The 16,331-nt window shown below is 37.9% G+C and overlaps 1 protein-coding gene across 2 annotated transcripts in view; it reads right to left on the bottom strand.

The window, feature by feature from the left end:
* Positions 1-1,825: 1,825 nt before the first annotated feature.
* LOC108682801 (leucine-rich repeats and immunoglobulin-like domains protein 1) overlaps positions 1,826-16,331 on the bottom strand; it is a 32,863-nt gene continuing 18,357 nt past the window's right edge. The window contains exons 1-4 of one of the 2 annotated variants that reach the window (XM_018172042.2): positions 10,748-11,109; positions 6,125-7,329; positions 4,795-4,925; positions 1,826-4,181 (exon numbers count right to left, since the gene is read on the bottom strand). In XM_018172042.2, the coding sequence (XP_018027531.1) occupies positions 3,114-4,181; positions 4,795-4,925; positions 6,125-7,328 (2,403 nt within the window). In that variant the 5' untranslated portion in view covers position 7,329; positions 10,748-11,109 and the 3' untranslated portion in view covers positions 1,826-3,113. Of the gene's footprint in view, positions 4,182-4,794; positions 4,926-6,124; positions 7,330-10,747; positions 11,110-16,331 lie in introns of those variants that run through there. The other variant, XM_018172041.2, reaches the window with a different exon arrangement.

Genomic DNA, 16,331 nt, shown 5'->3' with positions numbered 1-16,331 from the left:
CATGTACAAATTATTCGTAATTATAAGTAATCCTATCGTATGACACTCGAATTCTCTTAGCTTAGAAATAATATAAAAATTGCAGAATATGTTTGAGTCACTGACGGAGACATTGGGAAGACATTTGTACTCAGGGAATGAGTATGATTATTTATTGATTCAATCGCAGATAGAAAAGAATTATTATTTTCTCCATCATATTTAGCCATTTTTAATTGACGTTTTGGTTACTGTTGAGGATAATTAGAAAAAAATTACCAACAGTATTGAGCGAGTCACGAGAGCTTTGCATTCGGAAACAATCAGATTATATGCACTCATTATTTTTGGCGTTGATTAAAATAGGTTCATTCTGAGAAAAATACAACGCTTACTTGACGTAACATTAGTATGTTTTAATCTACTAAATGAGTTTCAAATTTTTTTTTAACTTAGAATAAGACTAGGTAATAGATCTTTGTAAGTAAAAATAAGGCCTACGAACGAAAAGCTGTTATCTTAATGATGGATCGTTGAAATTATTGAACGAAATATCTCGTTTGAAGCGAAACATTAACGCATTGAGCCATGGTTGAATTCAACCATGCATTGAGCGACCCGTGTTGGAAAAATGTCTGGATGTGATAGCAATCAGCACTAAAAATCGTGTAACTTAATGGTGCACGAGAGTGAAACGTACACATGTTGAATGAAAATCATTGGAATTTTTACTTTCATTTGCGATTGCGACGTAGGTCAAACCCAAATAATTCAGTCAATTTTCTCTGTTCTAATGCCGATTTTGCTGGCACAGTGAGCAATACACAACAGGAGCCGAAGTATCGATAGTAGTCTAACTATAAAACATTCCGATACTAGAAATAAGAAATTCGTGGCACTGGCTTGAAGAATATTCAAATGATACGAAGCCACACCTATCTGGCTTTCGTTTTGGTGTACGTGGGATGCGATGTAATTTTACAAAGTTACGAAATGCGATGTAATTACAAAACTTACATATTTGATCAGTTTGTTTTGCAGGTTGCAACAGCCGCTCATCGAAGTTTTATGTTGATTGATGCACTTTTTCTACATCTGAGCAATTGTTTTATTGACAACTGAAATTGATTATTTCTTGGCACTAAATCAATATACGTCAGCTTAAAATTATCGAATAGTTGTAGTAGTAGAATGGTTTGCTGGCGCTTCAGCTATCAAACTACATATTTCGGAAGGCGGAAGGTCGAAATTATTGAAAAATTTTCAAATTAATCATCACCCACAAGGGGCGGAAGGTTCCAGATGTCCAGCCCGCTGAAGCTGACTCGAAACAAGCAGCGTTAGCATCTCAAAGAGACGAAGTGACAAGGAGGGGCAGCCTGACAGGTGAAAAGTAACAGAAACTAAGACACTCGAACAAGAGGTCGCTTACACGGGACGTCGAGAGAGCAGAGAAATGTACGAGAGAGCAGAGAAATGTAAGGAATCCTATCTACATGAGAACCCCACAACTGCCCTGCCTACACGATAGCTAACCGCACAACTGCCCTGCCTACATGATAGCTTAACCCCACAACTGCCCTGCCTACATGATAGCTTAACCCCACAACTGACCTGCCTACATGATAGCTTAACCCCACAACTGCCCTGCCTACATGATGGCTTAACCGCACAACTGCCCTGCCTACATGATGGCTTAACCGCACAACTGCCCTGCCTACATGATGGCTTAACCGCACAACTGCCCTGCCTTAACCTCACAACTGAGACCCACAGTCAAATACTGCGAGCTCAGTGGTGGGACTCTCAGGCACAATGCCTCACGCATTATTCAATAAAAATTGTACATTACCTTATATCTCTGATTTGCGAATCAAAGCAGGAATTTTAGTAACTCTAGTTCCGAACATATTTACTATTAAATATCTATTTAATATTTGACATGTCACACTATCCTTCATGCACTACAGCACAATAGTCCGGATAGTTACAAACTAATTGTGCGCTTGCTGAGTAATTTAAGAATGCCAAAGTGATGCGTTTTCACCGTCTATCACTTCTCTACTTATCAGAGTACGAAATATTTTTATATGGCACGCTGCAGAGTGAATGGACATTTCTTCGGTATTGCGCCTTGCAACCCGACGTCACATGTTCATCGATAAAACTGTTACTACCGGAAAAAATAAAGCGTCTATGGAGCAAGTATTTACAGTAGACTAGGAAGAACACTTCAATAGCTGGAGTATTTTCTTAAAATCACTGTACGAGGCTTCAAACTGAAAAGCTTTTAAAATTTGATAAAGAGAAATACTTTATCAGGTAAAGACACCTTTCGTGAAAGAACGTAACTACCTTCAAACAATTTATTGCAATGAGATGGCACGAGTGTGGATGTCACATTGAAGTTCAACCAACTTTTTGAAAATCTCATTAGGCAACGCATTAAATTTCAGGGCGCGACACTTCATGAGTTGAAAGGAAATACAAAAAAAAAATTAATAAAACTGCTGGTCGTGCAGAATAATACAAATATCAACGTGGTAGAGTCAAACCTAGGGAGTAAGCGACTTCATCAACAGGAGTAGTTTAGTAGATTCTTCAATTAAAAAATATGAGTAGCAGTTTTAAGAGTGTAATGTGTGAAAAGTTCTATAAAGTGTATCAAGCTTGTTTAAATGAAACGGATATCTTGCAGGTCACAACGGAATAGCTTTCGTGTACAAGTTCATCATTTTCTATGCTAAACTTATTGACTCATGAAGCAGAATAAGTGACAGGGCTACATTAAATTGAAGACTAGTTAGCTTGAGTGCTATAAAAAAATATGGCTGTAGACACTTTTTACAACGATTAGTATAAACAAATGCCCCTAATTAAATGCTTATTAAACACACAGTATTATTTGTATAATCTAGATAATAATGACGAGATAAAATTTATTATGGTAAGTTTTTGTTGAGTTATTTTCCCGCAATTACTTTGGCGGGAAAATACTTACTCCCGCACTCCTAAATTCTTATTTTTGAAAGCATTTGATTAATTTTTGCACAGTTGATGGGTTCCTAATACTAAACTCGCGATATAACTAATGCAAGGAGTAACGATGTCTGAGTATATCGAAGCATAGAGCATCACACTCTCGTCGTAGTTTCAGGAGCCATCGAGGGCAAGGAATCGAAACTGACCGAAGGAGACTCGTTCGTCCCTGTGTACAAAAAATAATTGACTGATTTTCTCGCTCTTGGATACCATTTAAAATGAGACTCTCCGCCTCTCCATACTTTTCTTCCAATAATGTACAGAGTGATAATAAGGGCCAATCCTGGCAGAGTGAAGAGCAGAATTGCGAGAGGTTCAGATTTCCAAGTGGAACTGACACGCTCCAGTTCTATAAGCGGTGTACATGCTGGGAAAGTCATGTGTAGTGCGCTTGTGGCATTTTCTGCCGTCAAGAGCAAACTTTCTAGAGACTCCAGACTTTTGAACATAGAATGAGATGAATCGGGTGCTACACAAGCCATGTATTCACCTGGGTCGAGGTTTGTAAATATGTGTCGAGCTTCGCTGCAGTTCAACTGCCTGTACGCAGCTATTGTTCTCGATTTAATCACAACCAGAATGTAAGTACAAGGTGAATCAAAATAACTGATACGACTGTGAACAACTAAAACTCCTCCTTGACCACCCGCTGTTAAACTGTTGACTTCAATTGGGTTGGTTGAACCCTGAGGTGAGACCGACGAAGGTGCAACCAGAAGAAGCGGTTCAGAGCAACCTGGCAGGAAACCCTCCTGATCGCTGGTTCCGTACTCAAGCAAAACAAGACAATACCTATAAGTAGATCCAACTTGAAGGACGTTTTCCGGTATTGTAACGCTGACGCTTTCGGGATTACTTTGCGCCTGTGAACTGCAATTTGCGTCAACTTTTTCTGTGAGTAACTGATGCTTTTCATTTGAAACTTTGTGCATCTCGTAGATAAACACTGCTTCACATGCGTAAGGAAGGGCTTTCTCGTCCACTTTCCACACCAGTTGAAGTCCTGCATCTGTCCACCTAGACATCTGCAGAGAAATTTCCGCTTCTGACATCCGCATGCCCTGAGTTGCAGCGTCGTGATAGTAGTCGGAGTAGAAGTCTTGGTAGTCATGAAATGAACTGTCCTCGGCGCATTTCAGTTCCTCGGCCTCGAGCATCACCTGTCGTTAGATTTAGAATTAATCATAAATGAGAACAACAAAAACTATAATTGTAAAACTTTCCACAAACAAAATTATGATCGCAATATGTAATTGTGATGTAAGTTTCTCCGATATTAATAGGTTTGATGAGCCACGTAGGCCTATAGTTATATCATGGGCCATAAGATATTTCAAATTGAGTCACCTCTGTGAATAATTATGGAGTGAATTCTGTGACAAAATCTGATGAACGTTAATCTGTCATTCAATGTAAATAAGAGCACATTTCAAAAAAATGAAGGTAATAGTTAATATCTACTTGTTATTTGATTACATTTTAAAATATGTATTCATGTATGTCATTTCAGTAATTTTTAAATAATTTTTGCGTGATATCTCGTTTCAGTCTAAACACATTTTCATCATTGGCTTCGATACTGTGCTGACAAGACAGAAATGATTATTAGTTTCCGAAAACATTGATGAAATCATCAATATCATGCTTCCGATACCGCGTACGATAGTCAGTTGCGTGAGATTTCACAAAGAATTACAACATGCAAACGCAGTACCGAATTGTGAATAACTTCGCTTGAGAAGAATTTACATAATTTTTGGCTTTATAACTCACGAGCGGGGCGTTCTGTAGGTGCGGAGGAGTGGCACACGTTGCTGAACGCTTCTCTTCCAAGGACAGCGCCGCGTCACGCAACAGCCAGACTCTGAGCCACGATAGAGAACAGTCGCAGTGCAGCGGGTTGTCTGCGAAGTGAACAAATCAGAAGTATTCACAGTTTTCGGCAGAGCTCACAGTAGTTGTCGATGTTGAAATTACGTTGGGATCAACGTCACGTCATTCGGTTACTGCTCAAGCAATGCGGAATTAACAGTCTTGCGCACCAATTGATAGTAAGCCTTGACCCCTTAAGATCCCCCAGGTAATAAGTACTAAGAGTTCGTTTACTTACACACACCCAATGCCATGCTGAAAGCACCACCTACCTACGGCAACCTAGCCCCGCCCACCAGCGACACCGAAAAATGCACTGAGGTCCTCCCCAATGTTCGAACCCATGTCTAGCCCCTCTCATCTCTGTGCAGCCATCACTGCGCTACAGTGTTGCTAACTACTGTGCTACAGTAAATAAGTCGCCGTCAATGCCATCTAAGTCGCCACTGTGTAGGAACTGCACATAACTCGCCGCTCGTCACTTAAATGCGTATAATACTGGTCAATACTACGATTTGTAGGGTTCGAAAACCACATGATGACTACATAGCTGTTTTGATCGCGCTAGAAAGATGTGTATCATTTGTGTCTATGAAATAGAATAGATCGTTTGTATTGGCGGCCGGCGGCTTTAGCGCTGCTAGCTAGCGAGGTTATCGGCATCGACGGTCGTAACTCACACACTCGCTGAATAAATAAGTATTATAGGACACTCGTTCTGACAGAACTGGCGCTACTTATATGATGCTACACTAAATACTTCAGATCACGCAAATTTCATTGCAAATTATTAGTACAATACATCCATTACAAACTTCCAGTGTCAACATTCATTCCAAGAAACTCATATCAGTCGCCACCCACACTACCAATGCAAGAGACGAGACTGGTTGAGGTGCCCGGCCACCATTAAAGTGAGGAGGCAGTCAGGGCTTTGATGTGTTATAAGAAGGAATAAAGGGTGGATTTTTGTTCATTATTAACAATATTCATTCTGGTACTATTTAAAAAAGTCAGCTTTAAAAGTTTCTTAGGTATTTGCTTGAAATGACATATCAATTCAGACTTCAGAGTCCAATAAACTTCTTCAAATTAAAGATTCATATTATATGATGCCAACAAAATTACATAGACGATGACGAATCGGGTAAAATGTGGAGTCCAACCCTCAGAGATTATTGGCCTACCATCTCGTGACTTGCACGCTTTATAAAAAAAATTGGAATCTTACCGGTGAGACTAAGGTGCTGCAGATTTGGGGTGCTGTTGAAGGCGTGAGGCTGAAGAAAGGTAATATCGTTAGCACCGAGATCGAGGGTACTGAGAGACGGAAGCTTGTGCACCAGGTCTTCCGTCACGGCGAGAAGGGCGTTGTCGGCTAAACGCAGCGTCGTCAACTTAGGCACGTGAGCAAATGACCATCCCGATATCGCCACAACTCTGTTATGATTCAATATCAGTTCCTGCAACTTATTTAAGTGTTGCAATGCGTTATCTTCTATCACGTCAATTTGATTATGAGATAAATCCAGGACCTGAAGGTTTCCATAAGTGCTCAAAGCTCCTGTCGCTATTGATGTGAGAGCATTGCGTGACAGATCTAGGGACGTGATTGTCGGTGCCCCTGAAATGAACTTAGAGGTAATAGAACCCTTGAGCAAATTATTTTGCAGAGATAGTTCTCTTAATACGTGTAGGCCCCAAAGATTCCTTTCGCTTATTTGAACGGCGTCGAGTTTGTTGTCATTCAAATTTAAAGTTCTCATTTGTGGAAGCCTCACGAAAGCTTCCGGTTGAATGAGTCGTATTTTGTTGCCAGCCAAACTGAGGCTGTGTAGTTGTATTAAGGTTGGGAAGGCACGCGAGGGTAGCTCTTCCAGTTGATTTTCACTAAGATCTATTCTCTGCAAGCGTGTAAGTGTTTGCAATGCCTCAAAGGGTATTTTTGTTAAAGAATTAGAAGGAATAGCGAGAGCAGCTAAGGAACCTTCGAGGCCGCTGAAAGTTCTGACATTCAGGAAGCTAATTCCTGCAGAGGAGATGACGAGGCCTAATAACTGGAGGCCCTGGAAGACTGCATCTGGCAGAACTGACACGTGATGGATGGATAAGTCAAGAAGCGAGACTTGAGCACCAATGAGACTTTGGGTAAGCGCTGTGAGCACAGTGTTGTTGGTGGCGTTCCCTCTACACCTAAGCGTGTGCGGTAGGTCACAAATGCAAGACACATCTTCAAGGAAGTTCACTTCTGGACACGACCAGCTTTTGTTTCCAATTTCACCCGATACGTTGAACAGCCGCATGGTTGATGGTGAGGTCTGATTGGCAAAACTATGGGGCGAGTCCTCGGCGGCAGTGAGCGGCACTCTTACCACCTCCAGGCTCACCTGCATCGCCAGGAGGGCTGCTGTGAGGCACACCCACTCTTCCCACATCCTGCAAGAGAAATTAGAATTTTAGAACTCGTATACTATGAAATTATTACTAAAACCACTTTCAACATCCTACATTTTTTATAGCAGAATGTCTTCTAGTATAATTTGTTAGTGTGCAGAATATTTTTTGTGATATATCGAATTCTGCGAGCTACAGAAATGAAAGCAGCAGGCTTTCCTGAGGCTTCGAAAACCAGCCGCTCCCGATCAACGGCAAAAAGAGCTCACGCGACTCTCCTAATTATATATAATTCACGCCAAACATTTCTCTATGACTTTTATACTTATTGTTTGATTTCATCAAGTTTATTCATATATTTTCAGTGATATGCAGGGTTTAAGAGCTTCAAACTTTGTACGAAATATAGTGCCCTGCTAAGCCATATTGCTGCACTCAGAACTTAAATACATGAATCCGACGCCGGGCAAGCGCGGTGGCGCCCGTCGGCTATCAACACCCCGTGTCGGAACTGCTGGTCTCTGGCAGCTCGCTTAGCAAGAGCTGCCCACTGCGCTCGGCCTTCACAAATTCCATTGATCCCGTGACAAAAATATAATTCTTAGCATTTAAATTCTAATAAACGAATATTTAATTAAGTAATTAAATTCAAATAAACTAAATTCGAATGTTTTTTTAAATATCACTTAAGTGAATTTTTTTCGTGGTTGATAATAAAAACAGTTTGCTTTTGCCCTCTTCCCGCAAGTTTCACATGACCAACTTTTAAATTTTCCCGCCACGTACTTGCTTCCCAACACAATTTCCCTCTTTTTCTACATCACGATTTTATACGAAAGTCTACGTTAAGCAATCATGAAGGAATTCCACTATTTTTCTCCATCACTATTCCAGAGGAAAGTGTACGATAGGCAATTATATATTAATTTCATTATTTTTCTGCATCATGATTCTATACGAAAGTTTACGTTAGGCAATCATAATGGAATTTCACTATTTTTCTGCAACCCGATTCTATACGAAAATTTACGTTAAGCAAACATGCGGTATAGATTACAGTGACTGCCTTCATGTCGGAGACTTGTGTGCAGGATCTAAAAGCGAACAAAGCGAGCCCACAGTTCTCTCTCGAGCAGCGACCGGGGTAATGTTTACCAAGGGTGTTGTACGTGCAAGACGAGGTTGTGGTATGCGTGCTATGCTCGACCATCAACACCCAGAGCTTCTCAAGCATAGTTTGGGCAAGCAGCCTTAGCTTGTGCTTGTATTGAAACAACTTTAGCGTTCGTAAGATAATCTATGGAGTGTTTTCTCGGGTGTTGCATCAGCCCTTGTTGTACACAACTGAGTAAACCAAGTTCTGGGCTCATGAGGAATGTGAGTCGCTTGCTGCTAAAGAAGTTTAATTAAAATTACAATAATGATAGAATGAAATCAATCATTAGATTTTTAGAATTTCACAAAAAAATTTTCATAGGTGGGTGAATAAATATGAGACGTAGAGTGAACATCGGTACAATGACATGACATATGATAGGCATTGTGTAGACAGATGGTACTGTAATATGACATATCTATGATATGATAAGATATGATAAGCGTGGAGAACACGTAGGGTACTACGATGTGATGGGTATGGGGTAGACATAGGGTATCGTGATATGATATATGGAATGATGGAAATAGATTAGGTATAAGGTATCAAGATATGATACAGTATGATAAGCATGGAGTAAAGATATGGGTACCAGTGGAATAATATACGAAATGATAGACATGGAAGAGACATTGTGTACCATGTAATGATGTACATAGGTAAATTTATGTAATTATAGTGCAATGTGAATGTGAAGTTCCATTAAGCAGTGAATGATATTGTATGACTCGGTTCAATTTAGATTTTTTAAACCTATAATACTTTGCATTAACATGTAATCCTTAACACTAATCCTTTCACATTAACGTGAAATCATTAAGTAACATCGAGAATCAGCAAGGCTCACAATGATGAAAATATCTTCATCATGACGCACTTTGAACCCTCGTCACGCATGCGGGTTCATTAAATTCAGTTCACGAGCGCAGGTTTGACATTACGAGAGCATTATTTATCTGTCGCCTCGCAACATCCTCAAGGTCACTTTATTCATCTATACTGTTTAATTTAAAGGTTATTTTCCTACAGAAAATATAACGGTTATTTAAAGTTCACATCAAATTTATTTAAATACATTAAATTGATAATATTTCGATATTGATAATATATCGAAATAATATTTAAAATAATATAATATTTAAAAAATAATATTGATAATATTTAAAATTGATAATTGATTTGATATTTCATTATTTCGTTGAAATTTAGCAATTATTTACTTAAGCTCATTTTTCCTTATGATTTGGCAGGCGCCACATACATGGCGCCAGCGGATGACTTATACACCAACATTGTCTGCTCCGACTCTCATTACACTCACAGAAATGAGTGGGTCTTTGTCTAAATACCGATGCACTTTGTGCCATTCAGTACATCATCTTAACCCAGTCTGTCACGGCAAAGAGGTGTATCAGTGTTACGTCCGATCTCTGTTTTAATGCTTTGTATAAGAACGTGCGTAATTATTTGGACAATAACCCATTTATTTTTTTTAGTGTAACGTGGCCCCACAGGAGCGCCATGCTGCTCTATATGACCCATAATACCCATAAACGCATCATGGGTCCGAGTAACTACCTTAACTTTACGACCTTACAAATTAGAACTTCAGCGGTGCCACTTACAGTGCATTCAAATCTCGAGCTATATAAATCCAAATGAATTGTGAACGCTGGTTTTATCTCGAGCGTATTACAACTATTATATTCTATTATAGGAAGGTCAAGACCAACTGGTATGCTACGGGCTTTGATCCTTTGAATTTGTATATATTAAATGTTCACAATACGAAACTTGTTCATAGTTGAAAAATTTGAGTGATTTTTCCTAACACGTTTAGAATTAGGCTGCATCATTTTAGACAAGAATTTTTCATTAAAAAGGTTCCGACTTCTGTTATATTTTAGGATATTTTTGGAGTTTGAGATAAAATGGTGCGCTGATGTAAATGGAATTTTTAAAATGCAATAATTTTTATACGAAATCACGCCATTAGCCACACTTAGTTAGGCGGAAGACATTGTGGTGGATCAAATTATATAGAATTTATGTAAAACAAATTCATACGAATTCCAATCAAATGAAACTGCTGGTGCTACTGCCTGGGTAGTTCTTCAAATGATGATTGATAAAAATTGATAATATGTTCATCGAAAATAGCCGAGGAAAACATGCTATTTCATGATAATAATGTAGGAGGCTCATATTTTAGGAACATCGATATTAATTTATATTGTCATCGCGTAGAGTCAACACGAAAAAATCACTAGCCACTCACATTTGTTAATAACAACAAAAAATTACCTTCCAATTAGAGTTTATGTTGTGTGTGCCTCTTCAAAATTCTGAAGATACACTTGGTTTCTCTGGAGCAAAATTGTACAATTTTTAAAGTACATTAACTGAAATCGACATTAATCTTTCAAGACAAATTATGTTTCTTTTTCACAAGAATTATTTCACGGCAGAAAATAATTTTCTGGTCCGTGATCGTTTATCAGGTAGTCTCTATTCACGTCACGTAACACTCATTCGTGATGAGACCATAATCCAGTAAAATCACGCCAGTGATATAAAAAGACGCAAAGTAATTTAAATTTTTCATCCTAGTGGCATTTCAGTGATGAATCAGTTCCGCAGGATAAGCTGCGTCCGACCCGCGCCAGTGCTAACTCTCGACTGCGCGCTTCGCAGTGCGCCGGTTAGAGGTTACCCTCTGTCATGGTTGCCAGATGGCAGCAAAGGGAAACGGCCAAATCCGAATCCGCTCCCCAAAAAATGCTAAAACCGGCCACAATTCAATAGTTTTGGGTACATTTGTAATTTACGGTGTAACAGTGCAGTTGTCAAGGTTTTCATACATAAAAAAAATTTTAAGGCTGACATAAACTTTTGTCGGCCAACGCAATGGAAAAAAGCCCAAACCGGTAAATTTGACCGGAAAAAGGCCCACCCTCGAAAGCAGGAGGGGCCACGGCACTTGCGTCAGACGCAGATGTTTTGGCAGCGCTGCATTGCATCTGAACGCTTGACAGTCGAGAGATAAGTTGCGATGCACGTTATAATTAGAATAACTCGCTAAGAATACTGACAGCTCAAGCAACCGCTTGGCACGTCAGAACTCTTCGCGAATAAACAGTAGTCTTTCCTTTAAATAGTTTATCAATATGAGATTGTGACCTTAGAAGAAGAATCAACAAATACTAAATTAGTGAATATAACACTGCGGAATCAGTGATTCCGTTAAGTTTACACGCTGACTGTCATTGATTCCTAATTTTGTTATCATTTTAAATTACTTGGAAATAATCTCCCTGCCTTAATATTAAATTCACTATTCTTTTATTTTCCTTGGAAAAGAATGCGAGTGATGAGATTTAAGAACGGCTATTCTAAACAGAATATTTATTATATGTGTGTATGTATCAGGTGAAAAATTTATTATCAAAAAACATAATTTTATCCCAGGTGTCTGATAACGAAAAATTCATTTCATGAAAAGATCGATCATGATATCATGATAGCTATTTTAAGTCATGCAGTTGTCATATTTATAGGTTAAACTCAATCCCATACAGCATTATGAGAGTACTGTGATGCACTGTATTTAATAACTTTTTAATAATTTAAAATCATGCTTGCATTGTTCATGAAAATAAATTTCAAAGTGTTATGGAAGATAAATATATTCTTCAAAACTATGTAGGTTTTAGTAATTTTCTTTTTCGATACTTCCAACATTTTTAGCTATTCTTCGTGAATCTATTTGAATAAAAATAACAGCAAGTTACTATTTTGATATACGAATAACATGAGGCTCATCTCACTCCAGACTGTCCAGAATCATTTATTACCTTAAAAACATATTTGAATCGAATCTGTGTGTCTATAACTTGTCTTTGACATATTGGAGCTAAGAGAAGTGATACCAAGCCTCGGCATATGGCATAAATTTACTGCAAAATCATATTTTTATTTAATAATGACATTTATTTGTTATCGCTTACGTTTTCTATAGACTTATAATTAATTTGTGCAACATGCGATGAACTAAAGCTAATTATTTATTGGAGCTCTTCATTGCCTAATGCTCAAGATCAAAAGGATCAATAAATATGAAAGAAACTGGTTCAATGTTTAACACGGAAGTCATTACATTGGCTTATCCTGGCAATAAATTATACGGTGTCTATTGAAGTGCAGATCTTCCGACAACATCCAATAAATTGCATCGTTTTGTAATCATGTTGGCCTTGTTCCGTTATCCTCTCACGACCTCATTTGTAGTTTTTAATGGCCGCGATAATCTCTTTAGGATTAATCTTGCATCACTTGGCGATGAAACGCACAAGGAACTACGATCCATTTAGTATTGCTGTACGGAATCTGTTTGTTTAATTTTATGAAAGACATACAGGTTAGTCATTGGGTCGTAAACCACCTAATTTAAAATCCTGATTTTCAATTCCTGCCACCCCGAATCTCGTCATCATGAATCCAGTCAATAAATGTTGTTAATAAAGAACGTTAATTAACGTACGGTCGGTTTTAACTCCGATTTAAGTCTTACTTTTATTTTCGTAAGAATTTGTTTTACATTTAATGTCTACATTACAATTAACATTTAATAAAGTAAAATTCTCATATCATTTTTTCAATCCAGCTCCAACCTGTTGAAGTTTTTCGACTATGCCGTTATAAATAAAATATGTATCGTGGCTATGTGTCCTAAAAGCTTCTATAAATATTCACATCAAAAGCTTCTATATATTCACATCAACAGGCCTCAAACAAGTACACAAACAAACTGTAGCCAATATATAATACACTTATAGAACCAGAGAACAGCTTCTCAAATTTACTCATCAAAGTCGCTGGAAGTTTGGTTCATTTATAATTGCATAATTCCAATAAATAATTTAAACATTTTTGTCGAAAGGTTTTGCGGTTACACTCGATGTAAACTTTCACAGAATTCGAGGAGTGCTGCAGGCGCTGCGTTACAAGATCGAGATACCAAAGGGGAAATTTACAGGGGGTTTGTTGAAACGTTGCGTGTTGCAACTTTTTCTGGTGCATGCATGCGACAACCTCAATTGAATTATTGTAAAACTGGTATTTTATTAAATTCTGAACAGTTCTGTTTGTTGCCAGGTCCGCTCTGCTCTCTGTAGTTAGGTTTGCTGTGCTTGTAAGTCACGCGGTTGAAAAATGTCTAAAAAGGTCTGATGAATCTTGAAGGTTTAACTCTTGTTTAGCTATAATCGAGAGTGTATATATGCATAATACATGTGTGTCATGTCGTTATCATGTGTATACTCATTATTAGGTTATTCCATCGCTAATGGTACAATCAATATTACAAAGCGGGTGGAAAATCCTGAAATTAAATTCTGAACTTATTAGGCTCTAATCTCATTTGAAATTGAACAATGAAATAATTTGATATGAATTTGAATCTCATTTAAAATGGGTAAATAATATAAGTTCAAGCTTCATTTGAACTGTTAATTTTACATATAATTTCTTATTAATGGAATCACGCTCGGTCAAACAGATCGGATTAATTTCCAGTGAGGAACGTCAACACTTAAACAATGAAACTAACTAATTCTATGTCTCATTACGACTATAAAGAAGAAAATCCGATTTAATCTTTCTTAGAACTTTGTTGTAAAAAATATTTGTTGGCTTTTCCAGCTATAAGTTATGGTTGCTCTATACGCCATCTTGCATTCAAATACATTATTTGGCCTGTTTTCGGCAATGTATGATTAATTCACGCGCTATTGCGCGAAATCCAAATTCACAGACATAGTTGTGTTATCAACTGCTATTTACAGTTAAAACGTTGGATCTTTGACAAGTACAACGTCATCATTTTTTAGTAAAAATGATTATTCTCTATTTCATCTATCTTGCACATGATCAAAAATGCTATTCAAAACTTATTTGAAATCCAGTAATACTGCGTGATTTGATTAAGGCAATAAACTATAAAAATAACATGAGCAAAATGCTGAGATGCGCCTTAAAAGATTTAGTAATGCTGCTTAATTAAATCTAGGCAAGATACTGCAAGAAAAAATCTGTGTAAATGCTGCGCGGCGCCTCATAAGAGGCTGACCATTGCTAGCTCTCTACCCGGATACCCCAACAAATCACACGTGTAGCTTCATAGGAATAACATGTATAATTAATACTGCTTGGGTTGATTGAGGTAAGATACCCCAAGAAATAACACATGGAAAGGCTATGGGTAGCTTCATAGGAATAACATATGTAATTAATACTGCTTGGTTTAATTAAGGCAAGATACCCCAAGAAATAACATGTGTAAATACTGAATGTCGCCTCATAAGAGGCTGTCCATTGTAGCCCGATACCCTGATACCCCAACAAATAACATGTGTAAATTCTTCATAGGAATAACATGTGTAATTAATTAATACTGCTTGATTTGACTAAGGCAAGATATCCCAAGAAATAACATGTGTAAATACTGAGTGTCGCCTCATAAGAGGCTGTCCATTGTGGCCCTCGGCCCAGATACCCCAACAAATAACATGTGTAAATTGTTCATAGGAATAACATTTGTAATTAATACTGCTTGATTTGACTTAGGCAAGATATCCCTGGAAATAACGTGTAAATACTGAGTGTCGCCTCATAAGAGGCTGTCCATTGTAGCCCGATACCCTGATACCCCAACAAATAACATGTGTAAATTGTTCATAGGAATAACATTTGTAATTAATACTGCTTGATTTGACTTAGGCAAGATATCCCAGGAAATAACATGTGTAAATACTGAATGTCGCTTCATAAGAGGCTGTCCATTGTGGCCCTCGGCCCTGACCCTGACGTGCCATACACCTGGTCGCTCCGCCGCCACACTGGCCGCAGAGAAAGGCAGTCCGTGGAGGACAGCTAAAATATTGCCTTTCGTCGCAATTCCTGCCATCAACGTCGTGTTGAAGTTCTAAGCTCAGCCACTCGAGAGTTAACTCTATTGTACGAAATTAATGGCGCTTGCCCACTTGCAGAACTCATGGTGAAGGACCCGTGGTGAAAATTTTTTATTTTCAAAGTAAGTTTCGATGTAATTTGCTTTTATATTTCTAGGGGCGGGATTATTGTCATTGCCGCACATGAGACTCGATATCTCACCTGTGCTACAAATATAAAATAAATTGAATTAACTTATTTACGTTTTTCCGATGACATATGTTACTCAAAATTATTTTTAATGCAAATCATTTCCTACAGCTACTTTAAGTATTAATTCTTGGAAGAATTTAGGCCTTATTTGTTCATTACCTCCTTCCTCTTATTTGTTTAACATGGCGACTTGGCCCGAACGCTGGACATGTGCTGAAAAAATAGCTCCTCATTCCTCCTACCTAAGAAACCTAATTATATATTTGCGCGAGACATTAAAATGGTCATGAAAAAATTTGTTAACACTGCGATTATTTTTACGATTTTATAACAGGGGTATTCAGGCAATGAAATCTTAGAATAAGCAGGATTCAGTTCGAAGGGTGAACAAGCTTAATGCGATATGTGATGAGTGAACAACTGGATATTCGAAGTGAAATCTGACTGATAACTAAACTAACATATTGATGGTTAATGTACGACCAACGTGAAGACATCCAGTAGAAAATTCTAGAAATTGTCAGATAATTTAAAATTCATTTTTAGCTACAACAGCAGACCGATAAGCTACAACAGCAGACCGATTTAAAATTCATTTTTAGCTACAACAGCAGACCGATTCCTCAATAATTTTTTTTCTGATTGACACTATTAGAAATAACATTTAGCAAGAAATAAGAAGACTATTCAGTGTTTATGAATTCTGATTAAACACTGTTAATAATGA

Source organism: Hyalella azteca, unplaced genomic scaffold (genome assembly GCF_000764305.2).
Source record: "Hyalella azteca isolate HAZT.00-mixed unplaced genomic scaffold, Hazt_2.0.2 contig12609, whole genome shotgun sequence".
Classification (NCBI taxonomy): Eukaryota; Metazoa; Arthropoda; class Malacostraca; order Amphipoda; family Hyalellidae; genus Hyalella; species Hyalella azteca.
This window is presented reverse-complemented; position numbering and strand designations above follow the sequence as displayed.